Raw genomic sequence first — 14,922 nt, 5'->3', positions numbered from 1 at the left:
GTTTATTCATAGTCGGCAGTTGCAACAAACATTATCATCTCCTCTTAGTTATGCTTGTCAACGCTTATGACAAGATGCTTACAACTTGCAAAATTGTGCTAAATTTAGGAAATTGTTGATTAGAAGATTAACTTACAGGGATTGATAAATTCTCCATCAGTAAAGTAGTGGTTTTCATGCAGGTGATGATCCATGATTGAAGCTTCCGATATCTGTCTTTACTCAGGTCACATTGGGTTTTGACAAGATAGTGCAGAACTCAATACTGGAAGACATGGCAACACGGATAGTGAGCAAAATACCCAAAGGTTTTCTATATTTTCGTGGATCTAGACCGCTTTGTATCCCAGCCATGAGGCACGATAGGAATGGGGGTGTAGTCGTTTCAGATCAATTTTGTAGTCATTTTTACAGTCTTGATTGTTGGAGACGAACAGCTTGCCAAGACCCTCACAACTGAGTGATTCTTCATGTAATGTTGTAAGATTTCTTCCATGCTCAATAGGTCTTGTTATATCTTCAATGAAATTAGTTAAGATTCTACAATGAGTAAGTTTTCGGCAAGTTTCACTTGATTAGAGTTCTTCAAGTGAACATTTTCTGCCCATTAATTCATATTCCTGTTAAGTTGGTTAAGATTTTCGCTAATTGTGTGTGCACAATTATTTCCCTTTCCATTGCAAAAGTGAATAATATTCACAAACAAGATTTATGAATCATGCTCATCAATATAAAAAATAAATAAATAAATTTGTATTATCAAGTTCAAAAATATAAAAATTTCAAACAATCAAATAAGTTTGAATTAAGAATTCAATAACATCTAAACAAATCAAACTCAAGTTCATAAAAAAAATCAAGTTAAGCTTGAATATCATTTCAACAATTTGATTCATTTCAACTTAACTCCGTTACCTTATCAAACAAACTTGAATATCACAAAGTTTGACTTGGCTTGGCTCGTTTACAACCCTAAATGCTAGAGTGAATTCATATTTAATGTTTCTATCAAGAAAATAAATTATAAGAAGAACAAGAAGAGTGAAGATACAATATCCTATCCTGTATATGGAGGCAGGATTGGGAGTTTGATGTGGAATTGAAATTACATAAAATTCGAGCTGTTTGGGGCTACAGGCTCATTTTTCAAAACAGGGGCAAGAATAAATGTTATGCTTCCTTCTTTAGTTGTAATGTAGATCCATTAGGCAACACTCATCTTGGTGGTTTGGCTTCGCTGGGTTCGAGATACCAACAGATCATAGTCCTGCAAGCCAAATAATTCAATTATTAAGATTTAGAAAGTTGGAATTTGTGACTTGTGAATACAAGAGAACCCTGAAAATGTACAGGTGGTGAAGTGAAGACTTTCAATGTATGTTTAGTAGAGAGAAGTAAAGAAACTATTAGTTAGAAAGATGAACAAGCGAGAATTCTGCTCAGAATTGGAGGAAATAATTTTTGAAGAAAGTGATCAGGTCCCTTCAATTTGTCTTTCCATCCAATTCTGAAAATGGAAATTTTCTTTACTTCCTATCCTCTATTTTGGTACTGGAAGTATGTTGCTCATGGTCTTCAAGTATCCAAAGGTAACAACTATTAGAGTAGTTATTCAACTGCCTTAAATTTGTTTTGGCTGCTTTTCTCATTCAGTTGCCTACATATTTTTTTTTATAGGGGAAAAGGAAGAGGGAACTTCAAATTTCCTATAAAGTTGCATTACAGATTTACCGGTGGAGGAAACCAAGTATGCGGTGAACATTAAGACTCCTCATTTTAGCCATATTGAACAGTCAAACTTGTGTATCATCCATCCACTATCAGATCTCATATGAGAAGTAGACCAGGTAAGCAAGAAGGCCAGAACTGTCACCAGTAAGAACTACATTCTCCTCTACAAAAGGGAGAAAACATACCTGTATGATAGCCTGTGCGCAAAGCTTCCCCGATAAAACAGCACCCTCCATGGAAGCCAAGTATTTCTGTTTGGTATAATCACCAGCCAGGTAGAAACCCTCAACTGGAGATCTTTGCAAAGGGCGGCACGGCTCACAACCTGGAATAGTCTTGTAAACAGATCTGCAATAAAATGCAAAGTGAGGCATGTAAAGTAAATTTTTGTTTGCGAAGGATATGTTGTGTTGGAAATTATTGTTAATGACTTATAATCATCATCACACTGTTTGTTTGAATAATTCGGGTGGACTATATGTTCAGCTCTATGCCTAGTAACATTTAAATTAATTAGATTGTTTTCCTTATATTGACCAATATTTTACTTGAAATGTATGTTCTTTGAAATCTCAGCTATTGAATATTGAGCCTTCTATACCAATTAAGTTTATCCAATAAATTCAATAATATGTACTTGCCAATGCTTGGTAACCTCTAATGACTTATATCTAACTGAAAAAGACTGAAAGTTCATATGCTAGGTTTATGCCCATATTAAATCTGAAAGTCATTTTCAACATGGCAATAAGAGTTTAACATGTCATAACTTCCCCGTATTATCTTTCAATTTTTGTTCGAAATAATTTCCTCACATTTCATCTTGTATTTTTTGATTACTCAAAATTTCCAAACTATGGAAAGCATAATTTATTACAAGAAAAATATGTTTTAGCTCTATAGCTCACCTTGGTGTCTTTACCACATGATACTTCAGGATCTTAGCTTTACTCTGATCTGCAGCAATTTCATCAGGAAATAGCTTCGAAAGTTCTTCCATTGTGGCGTCAATTATCTCTTGGTCAGTGCGTGAGATCCATTCTTCAGCAGGAGCGAAAACTAATTCTAGCATGGAATGATTGGGGTCATAGTATTCCTATATGAATCATAAAGTTAATGATGTAAATAAAATAAAATTTTACAGCTTAAACTAATAGTACAAAGTTGTCGAGCCAGGATATGCAAATCAGGAAGTACTTTCTTCAAGTGAATAGTAACAAAAATTGAAAACATAGTACAATAATTATCCAAGCCTATACCACTCGTACATCAAATTGTATCACAATCTCAAAAAGACCAGATGCACAATTCACATCATGCGTTGCGTTTGTCCCAACTATGTTCCATGATAAAAGCAGAAGCATGAGTGATTATCTATTAGAAAATCAATATTAAGTATCCTGAGACAAGAAAAATAGTACGAAGTTTCTTCTCGAAATCTATAGCCATCATTTACAAAGAAGATTCAGAACTATTGCTAGGTGTCTTTCAATTTGCAATACTTAAACAATTAGATTCCTCTTTTCTACTCTGTAAAAAGTGCCCTAATCATCTAAATTTTGACCAAATACTCAAGGTAAAACAGCAAAGGCACTGGAACCAGCTAACTCAGTAGTCAGTTCGTATGTTCGGATGTTTAAATGACTAAGTATTCTATTCAAGCACTAAAAACAGGAAAGTTGCATATCAACTATTTTAGTGCATGAATAAAACAATTTATATAACACTAAAGCTAAATCTGTGAGTGTCATTCTAATTACCATCACACTGTTACCTTGCATGTGACCGACATGTCTGCATAAACACTCAAAAGTGGACTCCTGGAAGGAAAATGTGGAGGATAATATTAGACAAGAAACACGGAAGTGATTACACAACTTATATCTTGAGAAGGAAGAAGAAGAGAGCTTTAAGTTCATGACATCTAAAATTTAAAAGGAATCTGAGACAGTTAATATACTTATGTAAAATTATATCTTGAGATAAAAATAATGGAGGTACCATGCACAAATGCTTTATATGGAGTTGTGAGCAAAACACATTATAGACTCAGTTCTTGTGCAACACACGAGTGAGGAAACTATTTTGAACAGTTGGTCACACACTCCAATATTTTAATTTCATCCCAAGTGGTGCAACTATTTGTGATCCAGTGGATCCTAGTAAATTAGTGTATCAAACTAGCACAATTTCTAATTCAAGAGAATTTATAGCAAGTAAGCAGTGTTCTCTCTTCAGTAGTAGTAGCCTTAGGATTGTTGATTGTTATGAGTCAAGAAACCATCATTCCAATCCACTGACAACCAACTATACAAAATCTTAAGGAGAACATAAAAATCATAATTTATAAACTTTTGTCCAAGCAATGTTTGCGCACCTGCTGAACAAAAGTTGGTCATAGGTGTTCAGTTTTCTGTCAAACCTGAAAAATTAAAAGAATCATTAGAGAGCTCTCAATAAATGCATAGAAGAGTAAAATAAGCAATCATTTAAATTAAATATCTAATATTGTAAAAATGTCAAAGAGTCAGTGGTTCTATTTCACATGAATGTATAAGATTATATACAAACACAATCATTATAAAACATTGAGCTGCTACAACTGATGACTAACCAGATGTGGACATTGATTACCGGGACTCCCACCAACTTCTCCAGCTTCTTGAAGTAGGATATTCCCTTCCACTCGTTAGGCAAAAGGAGCTTCAAAATATCAACTGATAAACAAGTATTATCCAATGCTCCAATATATGCAAGCAAATCGATAATGGGAAAACTGCAGGGTATCACTAATCAAGGAAAAAGAGGCAAGCTACATTATACCGGGTGTGGCAATTACATAAACATCTCCACTAATTATTTCTCCACTAGTAAGCAAAAAATGCTTCACAGTTCCATCAGGATTTAGCTCAATTTTCTGAATTCGCGAATTAAGCAGAACTTCACCGCCCAATGACCGAACATGTTCAACGATTGGCATGCATAATCTTTCAGGAGGATTACCATCTAAGAAGGCCATTTTCGAACCATGCTTTTCCTGGAAATCCAAAACACAGCTTTTTTATCACAATTTCTGATGGCATAAAATATTTAGGGTTCTATTAGACTAGAATTCTTGTTTGTTGACACAAACATCTAATTATGCATCTAAGTAATGCATTAAAGATTTCAGGACAGAAATAGATTTGGAATGAAAGGATGCTGGATCCTACAGGTACAGGAAACTTAAGTAAATTCAACTTAAAGAACTTTGTAATGGCCTTACTACAAGATCAAGTGAAAAGAAAAACGCATACCTGAAGAAAACGGTTCAAGGCAATTAAAATACATTGCATGGAGAGCTCATCAGGGTTTATAAAGTTGAGTGCTTTTGACATAGCAAGGAAAACTTCATCATTGGCACGGTCTGGCACACCCTAAAATAGCCACATAAATACATTTTACAAGCATGATTACCAATGGAAGAAAGCAAAGACTAACTTGTCATACTCAGGTTGATTGTGATAATTTTTCAGACTGATGAAAAACACTGAAAAGAAAAGCAAAGAGCAACACTTCAAGCAAAATGTCTAATTTCCAAAGTAATTATGTGGAAGACAATACATTTTGTTCAGAGATCCTATAACATATACATAACAGAAGAGATACCTATCTTGTACCTGATGATTTTTTATTATGCACATTCTTGCAGGAAGTATGCCAACAAATCACATGGGTGGGTCATGTATCCATCAAATTGTATTCAATTTTATTAAGAGTACCCAAGATTCTTTCAAGTTTCAGCAGGTTGATAATTCATCATAAAGTTTATTAATTCATTTGGCCTCATAATTCTTCAAGAAATGTTGGTGATTTTCATAAAATGGAATGGAAGGATATGATCAAAAAGACATGTCTTTTCATTCGTGTCTTTTGGTGTTTAAATGAAAGGTTAAGATCCAAAAGACATGCCACAATGATTCAAACACTATAAAACATCATTCTGCACAAATAATTAAGTATCATTTTCATAACAAAAACCTTTCCTCTCAAAATTACTTGCTTTCAAAGTATTGTTTGTATATTGTTATACTGCAATAACAATATACAAATATTCAATTGTCGAGCTTGAGTAAATTCAAAGTATTTGGAGTTGTTTTCAAGCGTGTACTTTGGAAACAATATTATTAAAGAATTCATTGCATCATGGAGGAATATTGACTTAGTCTGAGTGCATCACTGTGGTGGGACCAAATAGTTTCTTATGGAAAGGGAGTGTATGCGCCTTAGATTTGTTCCCTAATTTATTGAAGGATTTATGAAGTTCCATGATGGTGACAATTCCCTGACAAAATCAAAATTGAAGAAGTAAAATCCTACAATAATCGACAATAACACCAATAGTTATTGACAGAAGCAGAATCGACCAAGTACTCCCACCAACAATCTTAAGAAACTATTTATGGCTTCTAAAGGAAACTCGCTTCATAACTTTGCAGCGGATTTTGTCAACTTGGAAAGGTTCGATGGAGAAAACGTTCAACGTTGGCAACAAAAATTGCATCTTCTACTCAATTCGCTAAATATAGTATATGTTCTTACCACATCGAAACCAGAGGAAAAAGAAAATGAAATAGTGGCACAAACAAGGGAAAGACAAAAATGGGATCAAGACGACTATGTGTGCAAGGAGCATATTTGCAATGCTTTGTTTGATCAATACTACAACAACGAAACCGCAAAGGAGATCTGGAACTCACTTGAAGCTAAGTATCAATCTAAAGATACTACAAGTAAGAAATTTCTGATTTCTAAAATTTTTTAATATTGCATGGTCGACACTAGAAAAATTATTGAGCAATTGCATGATATCATACACATTTATAATCAATTTGTACATGGAATGCATATGGATGAATCTATTATTGTGTCTTCGGTGATTGACAAACTTCCTAATTCATGGAAAGATTATAAAAATAATCTCAAGCATAAAATGAAACACTTGTCTCTAGAAGAATTAGCTAGCCATCTTCATATTGAGAAAGATTTTCGTACTAGCAATTCAAAGAAACAATCCTCTAATGTGCTTATGATGGAGGAAGTCAAAATCTGAGGAACAATAATAATGGTATCTCCTCTAAAAATAAAGAGGAAAGTTAATGACAACAAACAAAACTCCAAGAACCAAAAGAGAAAAGGCAATTGTCATCATTGTGGTAAACCAGAGCACTACAAAAGAGATTGTCATATCCTGAAGAAACAAAATCATGCGGGAAGGCTTGAGTTTGTGGCTATGATTGTAGAAGCATCTTTGGTTGAGGATTCCCAAGATTGGTGGGTTGATACCGGTGCTACAAAGCATATTTGTATCAGTCGAAACCAATTCTCTACCTATTCACCAGTAGAAGAAGAGATAATTATCTAAATAGGGAACCACTCTACAGCAACCGTCAAAGGAACTGGTACTGTCAATTGGAGTTCATTTCAGGGAAGACACTTACGTTGACTAATGTGTATCATGTTCTTGAAGTTAGGAGGAACAAGCATACTTAGAAATGTGGCTTCAAAATTGTCATTAAATCTAATTTTATAACCATCCTTAAAGGAAGTGTATTTGTTGGCAAAGGAATTGTGTATGATGGAATGGTCAAGATGAATATAAATAAAACAATTGTTTCTGCTTATATGGTTGACTTATTTAATTTATGACATTTTCATCTATGACATATTAATTCTAGAAAAATGCATGACATGAGTAATCTGGGTTTAATACCAAAATATACAGATGATATGCTAGAAAAATATAAAGTATGCATGCAAAATAAAATAACTAGAACTCCATTTCCTAGTATAAAAAGAACTAGTTCTATATTGGAATTAATATGTAGTGATATATGTGATTTACATGCTACACCTACTAGGAGAGGAAAATATTATTTTGTTACCTTTATAGATGATTTTTCTAGATATTGTTATGTTTATTTAATGAGGGCTAAGGATGAAGTGTTGGAAAAACTTAGGGGGTGTTTGGTTTGAAATTTTTTTTCTATTTTCTATTTTCCATTTTCTATTTCTATTTTTCATTTTCTGATCTAGTTTTTAGAAAACAGAAAATGTGTTTGGTATGATATACTGTTTTCTATTTTCTAAAAAAGAAAATTAGAAAATCCGTTTGGGTTGTTAATATGGAAAATGCGCCCTCTCCGCCTCCAACTTCACCGACTCCATCATCCCCACCCTCATATCCTCCCACTCTGTCACTCTTCGCCACTTCTACCCCCCTCGTCGGAAAGATACGCAACTACGACGCCCGCCCTAACGGCTATGAAATTTTCTACGCTTACGGCGACTCGGTTCCCTTCATTGTCGCCGAGTACAGCGGCGACTTTGATGACGTCTCCAGTGACCATCCTCGACTCGTCAAGGACATGGTTCCCTTGCTTCCTGAGCTCTCTGAATCCAGCACCGACGACAACGGCATCTGACTTCTGGCTCTACAGGCGACGCTCTTTCCGAAGCGAGGAGTCGCAGTTGGCATCCTCGCTCTTTCCGGAGCGAGGAGACGCTCTTTCCTGAGCGAGGAGTGATCGAGGCGTTTAAAGAGAATCCTTTAAAGGACGCCAGAGAGTGGCCCGGAGGCTTCAAGACACTGTGCTAGCCAGATTTCTTAACCATCACCGGATCGCCGATGTTCAAAGTGTATAATTTGGATTTCGGATGGGGGACGCCGAAGAAGGTGGAGATAACGTCGATCGCAAAGACCGGTGCCATGGCAATGGCGGAGAGCAGGAAGGAAGAAGGCAGCATGGAGATCGGGCTAGTGAGGCCCAAGGTGGAGATGCAACTATTTGAGAAGCACTTCAATGATGGCAGCGTGGCGGATGAGGCCCTCGGTGATGTCCACCCGGGAGCGCAGGCAGTGGACGCACATGTAACATGTTGGCCGAGTTGGGCGGCATCACCACCCTGCAGATGCAACATAGAACTGTGCCTATCGTCTGTGCCGGCATGAACATGTCCGATTGCTCCATCGGCGGCTCGACCTAGTTTGTTTTGGTATTGAAGAAGAAGAAGCGGAAATATTATGGCGTTACTGTAGCCGCATTTTCTATTTTCAATGGCAATTTCCATTTTCCACGAAAAATGATATTTTATCATTTTCTATTTTCTTAGAAAATGACTTCTCATTTTCCAGAGAATGAGATTGAAAAACACAAAGCAAACAGCAACTTCTAAAAAATAAGAAAATGAAAATAGAAAATGATCAAACCAAACGCCCCCTTAAAATTTATAAGGCCAAAATACAAATTCTATGTAATTATAAGATTAAATGTCTTAGAAGTGATAGAGGAGATGAATATCACTTTTCCTAAATATTGTGAAGATATGGGTATTATGCATGAAACATCTACGTATGCTCCTCAACAAAATGGAATGACAGAAAGGAAACATAGAACTCTTATTGAAATGGTGAATACTATGTTGAGTAATTCACAACTAAAGGATTATTGGGGTGAAGCGATAATGATTGCATGTCACATTCTAAATCGTGTTCCTTCTAAAGGAAATAAAGTCATCTCATATGAATTATGAAAGAAACACAAGTCTAATCTATCTTACTTACGAGTTTGGGGATGTCAAACTATTGTTAGACTGTTTGAATCAAAGTGAAGAAGTTAGGAGAGAAGAACATTGAATACATCTTCTTGGGCTATGTTGAGCATAGCAAAGCGTATAGGTTCCTTATTATTGAACTTAATAATTCTATTTCTGTCAATGTCATATTTGAATCACGTGATACTATATTTATTTGTTCTACTATACCTAAAAGCTTAGATTCTGTAGTTTCTCATGATTCTACTATTAGTACACCAATAGTCAGTAAGGAAGCAATTGTTCATGCAAATATTGATGTTAATCCTTCTGAATTAAGAAGTAAAAGGGCTCGAAAGGATAAATGCTTTAGACCTAACTTCGTTATGCATCTTTTGAAGGGAACTAGGGATTCAAATGTGAAACAGATAACCATATCTGATTCGATGGAATCTGATCCCAAAACATATGAAGAAGCAATGAAGTCTAGGGATGTTGCATTTTAGAAAGAAACAATTAATGATGAAATGGAGTCTATTTTGAACAATAAAACGTGGAAATTAGTTAATCTTCCACATGGCTCAAAAGCAATCGATTATAAATGGATCTTTAAAAAGAAGATGAAAGTTGATGTAACTATGGACAAGTTCAAGGAAAGGTTAGTAGTAAACGGCTTTAAACAAAAGGAAAGCCTAGACTATTTTGATACATATGCACCTATTGCTACGTTTGCTACTATTAGAACCTTGATTGAATTAGCATCAATCTATAATCTTGAGATACATCAAATGGATGTAAAAACAACTTTTCTTAATGGAAAGCTAGATGAGGAGATCTATATAAAGGGTTCATTATGCCTAGACATGAGCATAAAGCGTGTAAATTGGTTAAGTCATTATATGGGTTTAAACAGACTCTTAAACAATGGCATGAAAATTTTGATCAAGGGGTAGTTGCAAATGAATTTAAAATCCATGAATCTGACAAATATATGTATAGTAAGTCTAACAATAATAAAGGTGTTATTATTTGTCTTTATATGGATGACATGTTGATCTTTGGAACCGATGTGACTAGTGTAAATGACACTAAATCATTGTTGTCATCCTGTTTCGATATGAAAAATTTGGGTCAAGCAGACATGATCTTGGGCATAAAGATCTTGAGGGTCTTGTTTTTACATTGAAAAAGTATTGAGAAAGTTTAACCATTTTGATTGTAAGACAGTTACAATACCTTTTGATTCTAGTATTAAATTGTATCTCAATACGGGAAGGGCAGTTAACCAACTAGAATATGTCAGGGTTATCAGTTCCCTGATGTATGCAATGATATTGACTAGACCTGATATTGCATTTGTAGTTGGAAAATTGAATAGGTATACAAGCAATTCTAGTCAATTACATTGGAATGCAATTTATCGAGTACTGAAATACTTAAGACACACTATGGATTATGATATACATTATCTTGGATATCCTCATGCTCTAGAAGGATATACAGATGCTAGTTGGATATCCGATTCAAAAGATCATGCATCTACAAGTAGATGGATATTCATAATTTGTGGAGAAGCCATATCTTGGAGTTCCAAAAAACAAATTTGTATTGTTGATTCCACAATGGCGGCCGAGTTTATAGCTCTTGCTTCGTGTGCTAAGGAAGCAGAATGGTTAAAGAACTTGTTAATGGAAGTTCCTTTATAGCCGAAACCCCCAGTTGCTATACATTGTGATAGTGAGGCTATACAATTAAGGGCATATAGCAATATTTATAATGAAAAGTCGAGGCATATTGAATTGAGATAGTTTAGTTAAACAATTGATATTAGAATGTGTCATTAACTATATACTATGTGAAGTCAAGTCTTAACTTGGCTGATCCTTTAACAAAAGGTGTTGCAAGGGATTTAGTTTGGAGAACATCAAAAGAGATGGGACTAAAGCTAACTTACTGATCATCAATAGTAGAAACTCAACTCAACTTTGGATGATTTCCAAATCTTGAGTCCAATGAGCAAAGTATATACTATATGAATGGTTGAAGCACTTTGTCTTAAGGGAAATGTTTGGTTCACGTAATGCAATGGTTAGGAAAAACTTCTAAGCATTGAATGGAGTTATAAAGGGCAATCCTTTATAATACAGTTACGTGGGTATTCTTTATAACATGCACCAATGTGAATATAGGAGATGGTGTCGTCTCTAGTGTGGTCTGGCTAACTACATAAATATTCATAAAAAATCAGGGTAGTAAGACACAAGGTCAATCCACGTATCGCCAATATGAATACCGAGGATAAGAAAAGTCTATGTGTGAGATCGCTCCGGTTAATCGAATAATGTCGTTGGTTCAAAGCTGATCACCTTGGTTAGCATTTGAGAGGTCTTCACTATGTAAAGGTTCAAATCCATTGGATACCTGTATTTATGCATAATGTTTGTCGCTTGATAATTGAAAGTTTTCAAATTCATTTTTTATGTAAATAGTGGAGGATCGTTGGTGATTTCATAAAATGGAATGGAAGGATATGATCTAAATAGCATATCTTTTCATTGGTATCTTTTGGTGTTTGAATGAAAGATTATGATCCAAAAGGCATGTCCTTTCATTAAAAATGATTCAAACACTATAAAACACCATTCTACATAAGCAATCAAGTATCATCTTCATAACAAAAACCTTTCCTCTCAAAATTACTTGCTTTCAAAGTGTTGTTTGTATATCGTTATACTACAGTAACAATATACAAATTTTCAATTTTCGAGCTTGAGTAAATCCAAGGTATTCGGGGTTGTTTTCAAGTGTGCACTTTGGAAACAATATTATTAAGGAATCCATTGTATCCTAGATGAACATTTATTTAGTCCGAGTGCATCACCGTGGTGGGAGCAAAGAGTTTCTTAAGGAAAGCGAGTGTACGCGCCTTGGATTTGTTCTCTAATTTATTGAAGAATTTACGAAGTTCCTCAACAATTCCCTGACAATATCAGAATTGAAGAAGCAAAATCTTGTAATAATCGACAACACCAATAGTTTCTTGACAGAGACAGAATCGACCAAGTATTCCCACCAACAAGAAATGTCCCAATAATCTATCGGAACACATGATAGGCACACTGACAACTAGCGAGACATCATTTCAACATTCTCAAGCCTTGAATGTAGTTGTAAATTTTGATCTACATATCTACTGTTCTAAAAAAAATCAACCATAGGAAAAGATGAAGTTAGCATCCATAATTTGCAGCGAGAACAAGGAGTAACACTTGCTATATACAAACTAATTAAGTGGAAGTATAACCTGCTTCTTCATCCATTCTGTGACAGTCAAACCATCTTGAGCCTCTACATAAGCTTGCCCACCTAGGATTGCTGGCAAAAGTCCAATAGCAAAGCGTACTTTCTCAGGCCAAGTCAGCATTTCATTATTTCTCAAAATTGCAAATATTCCTGCCAAATAGGATACAATCATTGTCAACCCACTAATGGACGATGAATTTTTATGTAAATTACACAATCTAATTTGGAATAACAATGTCAAATCATAAATCACAAATAGGGTGACTTTTTTTTATCAAGTTTAGAATAACTGACCATTCAATCAATTCTTTACATGGTATCAGTTTATCAGAGCACTGGTTGTGAATCCTAGCTCAAGTCATATTATTCTCATGGAATATGTCTTGTTTAATTGTTCATCATGGACCTGTTTGTGCATTTTATGTTCTACACTCTTGAAATTCAATACCCTAAGCTTAAGCATAAAGGGATACAAAACCAAAATGTGTGGTCTCCATTATTCTGCTCCACAGCTTAATCATATGGGATATTAAACCGAAATACCGATTCCACTATTCTGAATAGGAAATCATCATATTATTTAATACCTGATTTGGTAAATAGTTTTAAAAAATCAAATTATACTTGTTTCATTCTGAACATATGATAAACTGTAATATAGTCATTGGGCCTGAATACCTACTACTCAACCAAGCAATGTAGTAATACACAACTGAATAAAACTAGCACAATTATTAGTACGAATCAAGAAATTCAAGTAGGAACAATGGAAAATTTTCAACACACCAATACCAAATTTTACATGGAAAAATCATTTGCAAAAGCAAGGTAAAATACTACAGGAAGAAGAATCCACTAATCACCAAATTCTCAAAAATTGAATGGTCACACCCCTTGGCCTTCTTTCATCCTCACATAGGTTTTTCTCCTCAACAATTCTAGAAAAAACACCAAGTCGGTGCTGCTACATTAACTCTACCGTACTGGAAAACTTGCTGACCTATTTTAAGCTCATGTTGGGACAATTGGCTCAGCCCAATGCAAAACACTAATTGACCTTAGTCAACTCTGGTGAAAAACATCATGGACTTACGATGCATATTGGCTTTCTCTAGTTATTGTGAAAAACACCGCATGCACCCGCAACACATGCTTCCAATTACCGTGACACTGCATGGATCTATAGTGTGCAGTACAGGCCCACTTGAGCAGGAGACATGCTGTCACCCAATATTAATAAATGTTCAATTCTATTGAGTTTATGGCATTCTATAGAGCTTTGGCTCCGTGCTCTAAAAGAGTTGTATGCTTAACTACAATAATGGATGCAACACTTATACTATAGAGTTCGGCTACACATTATAAAAGGGATTGTGTTATTACTAATATTAAATTGACGAGATAATGGAACATTTGTGTTATAAAGCATTGGCTCTATGCTCAAGAAGGGCCCTTGGGTCTTTTCAAGTGTTTGTAGGTTTCGACTATTTTACATGAGATGCCTATTTCAGTATATGAATTGCTAGTCATTCACCCTTTCATTTGTGAGATGCATCTCTAAATCGACTATGGGTCGTTCACCGTTATATATTTATATGATACATTTGTATTGGGTGGATTAAGGATTGTTCACATGATATATATATAATATATCTTGATTGGGTGAATTGTAAATCGTTCACCCATATATTCATATATTGATGATACACTTCGTTTTGAATAAATTGTGGGTTGTTCATCCCTATATACGATGCATCTTTTACTAGATAGATTGTAGGTCATCTACCCTATTCTGGTCAAATATCCTGGATGATCAAGCCACCAGTCAACGAATGAGTTGACATGCACGCTCCCCGGAAATAGTGGTCGGAAAGGATAAAGAGACTTGAAAAACACTCCAAAAGAGAGTTAGAATGATGTCGGAGTAGATCCCGGCAAGCAACTCCAACGCTCAAGTTAAGATTTTGCGAGAGGAAAGAGATTAAGAGCTTAGGGAAATTAAGGTTTTATGTGTACATACTTGTGCCAATGGATATGTGCAGCATTTTATAAAGTTATCAATGTATCTAATCTCTGAAACATCAACATCCGTTTAAGATATATTCCGAAATATATGTTACCATTTATGGTATACTCCAATATATGCGCTCAAATTGTCCAAGTCTTCCAGAATATTTTCTTTGTTTTTCGGGAGAAACAATCTTAGGGTTTCATGATCTTATGAGCGAACCGATATTATGGGCTCAACCTAGAAGCGAACGAAGAAAGACCCGAGGCTAAGATGAGGTTAGTGCATGAGACCAAGTAGAAGCCGAG

At 35.1% G+C, this 14,922-nt stretch overlaps 1 protein-coding gene and 1 pseudogene across 1 annotated transcript; one reads left to right on the top strand and one right to left on the bottom strand.

The window, feature by feature from the left end:
- Positions 1-912: 912 nt before the first annotated feature.
- On the bottom strand, positions 913-12,756 carry LOC141818676 (15-cis-phytoene desaturase, chloroplastic/chromoplastic; the record flags this gene model as incomplete). Its single annotated transcript, XM_074706127.1, is given in 9 exon segments — positions 913-1,267; positions 1,917-2,079; positions 2,640-2,827; positions 3,506-3,551; positions 4,109-4,153; positions 4,346-4,448; positions 4,555-4,768; positions 5,028-5,147; positions 12,608-12,756. Coding segments are annotated over 9 exon segments (1,091 nt in total), but the record flags the coding sequence as incomplete, so codon positions are not given.
- Positions 7,895-9,809, top strand: LOC141818674 (uncharacterized; annotated as a pseudogene).
- Positions 12,757-14,922: the final 2,166 nt, after the last annotated feature.

The sequence above is a fragment of the Curcuma longa genome, unplaced genomic scaffold (assembly GCF_044706935.1).
Source record: "Curcuma longa cultivar G26 ecotype Majalengka, Jawa Barat unplaced genomic scaffold, ITB_CL_G26_1.1 contig_25610, whole genome shotgun sequence".
Taxonomy (NCBI): Eukaryota; Viridiplantae; Streptophyta; class Magnoliopsida; order Zingiberales; family Zingiberaceae; genus Curcuma; species Curcuma longa.
The sequence above is the reverse complement of the archived record's forward strand: the minus strand, read 5'-3'. Positions and strand labels throughout refer to the sequence as shown.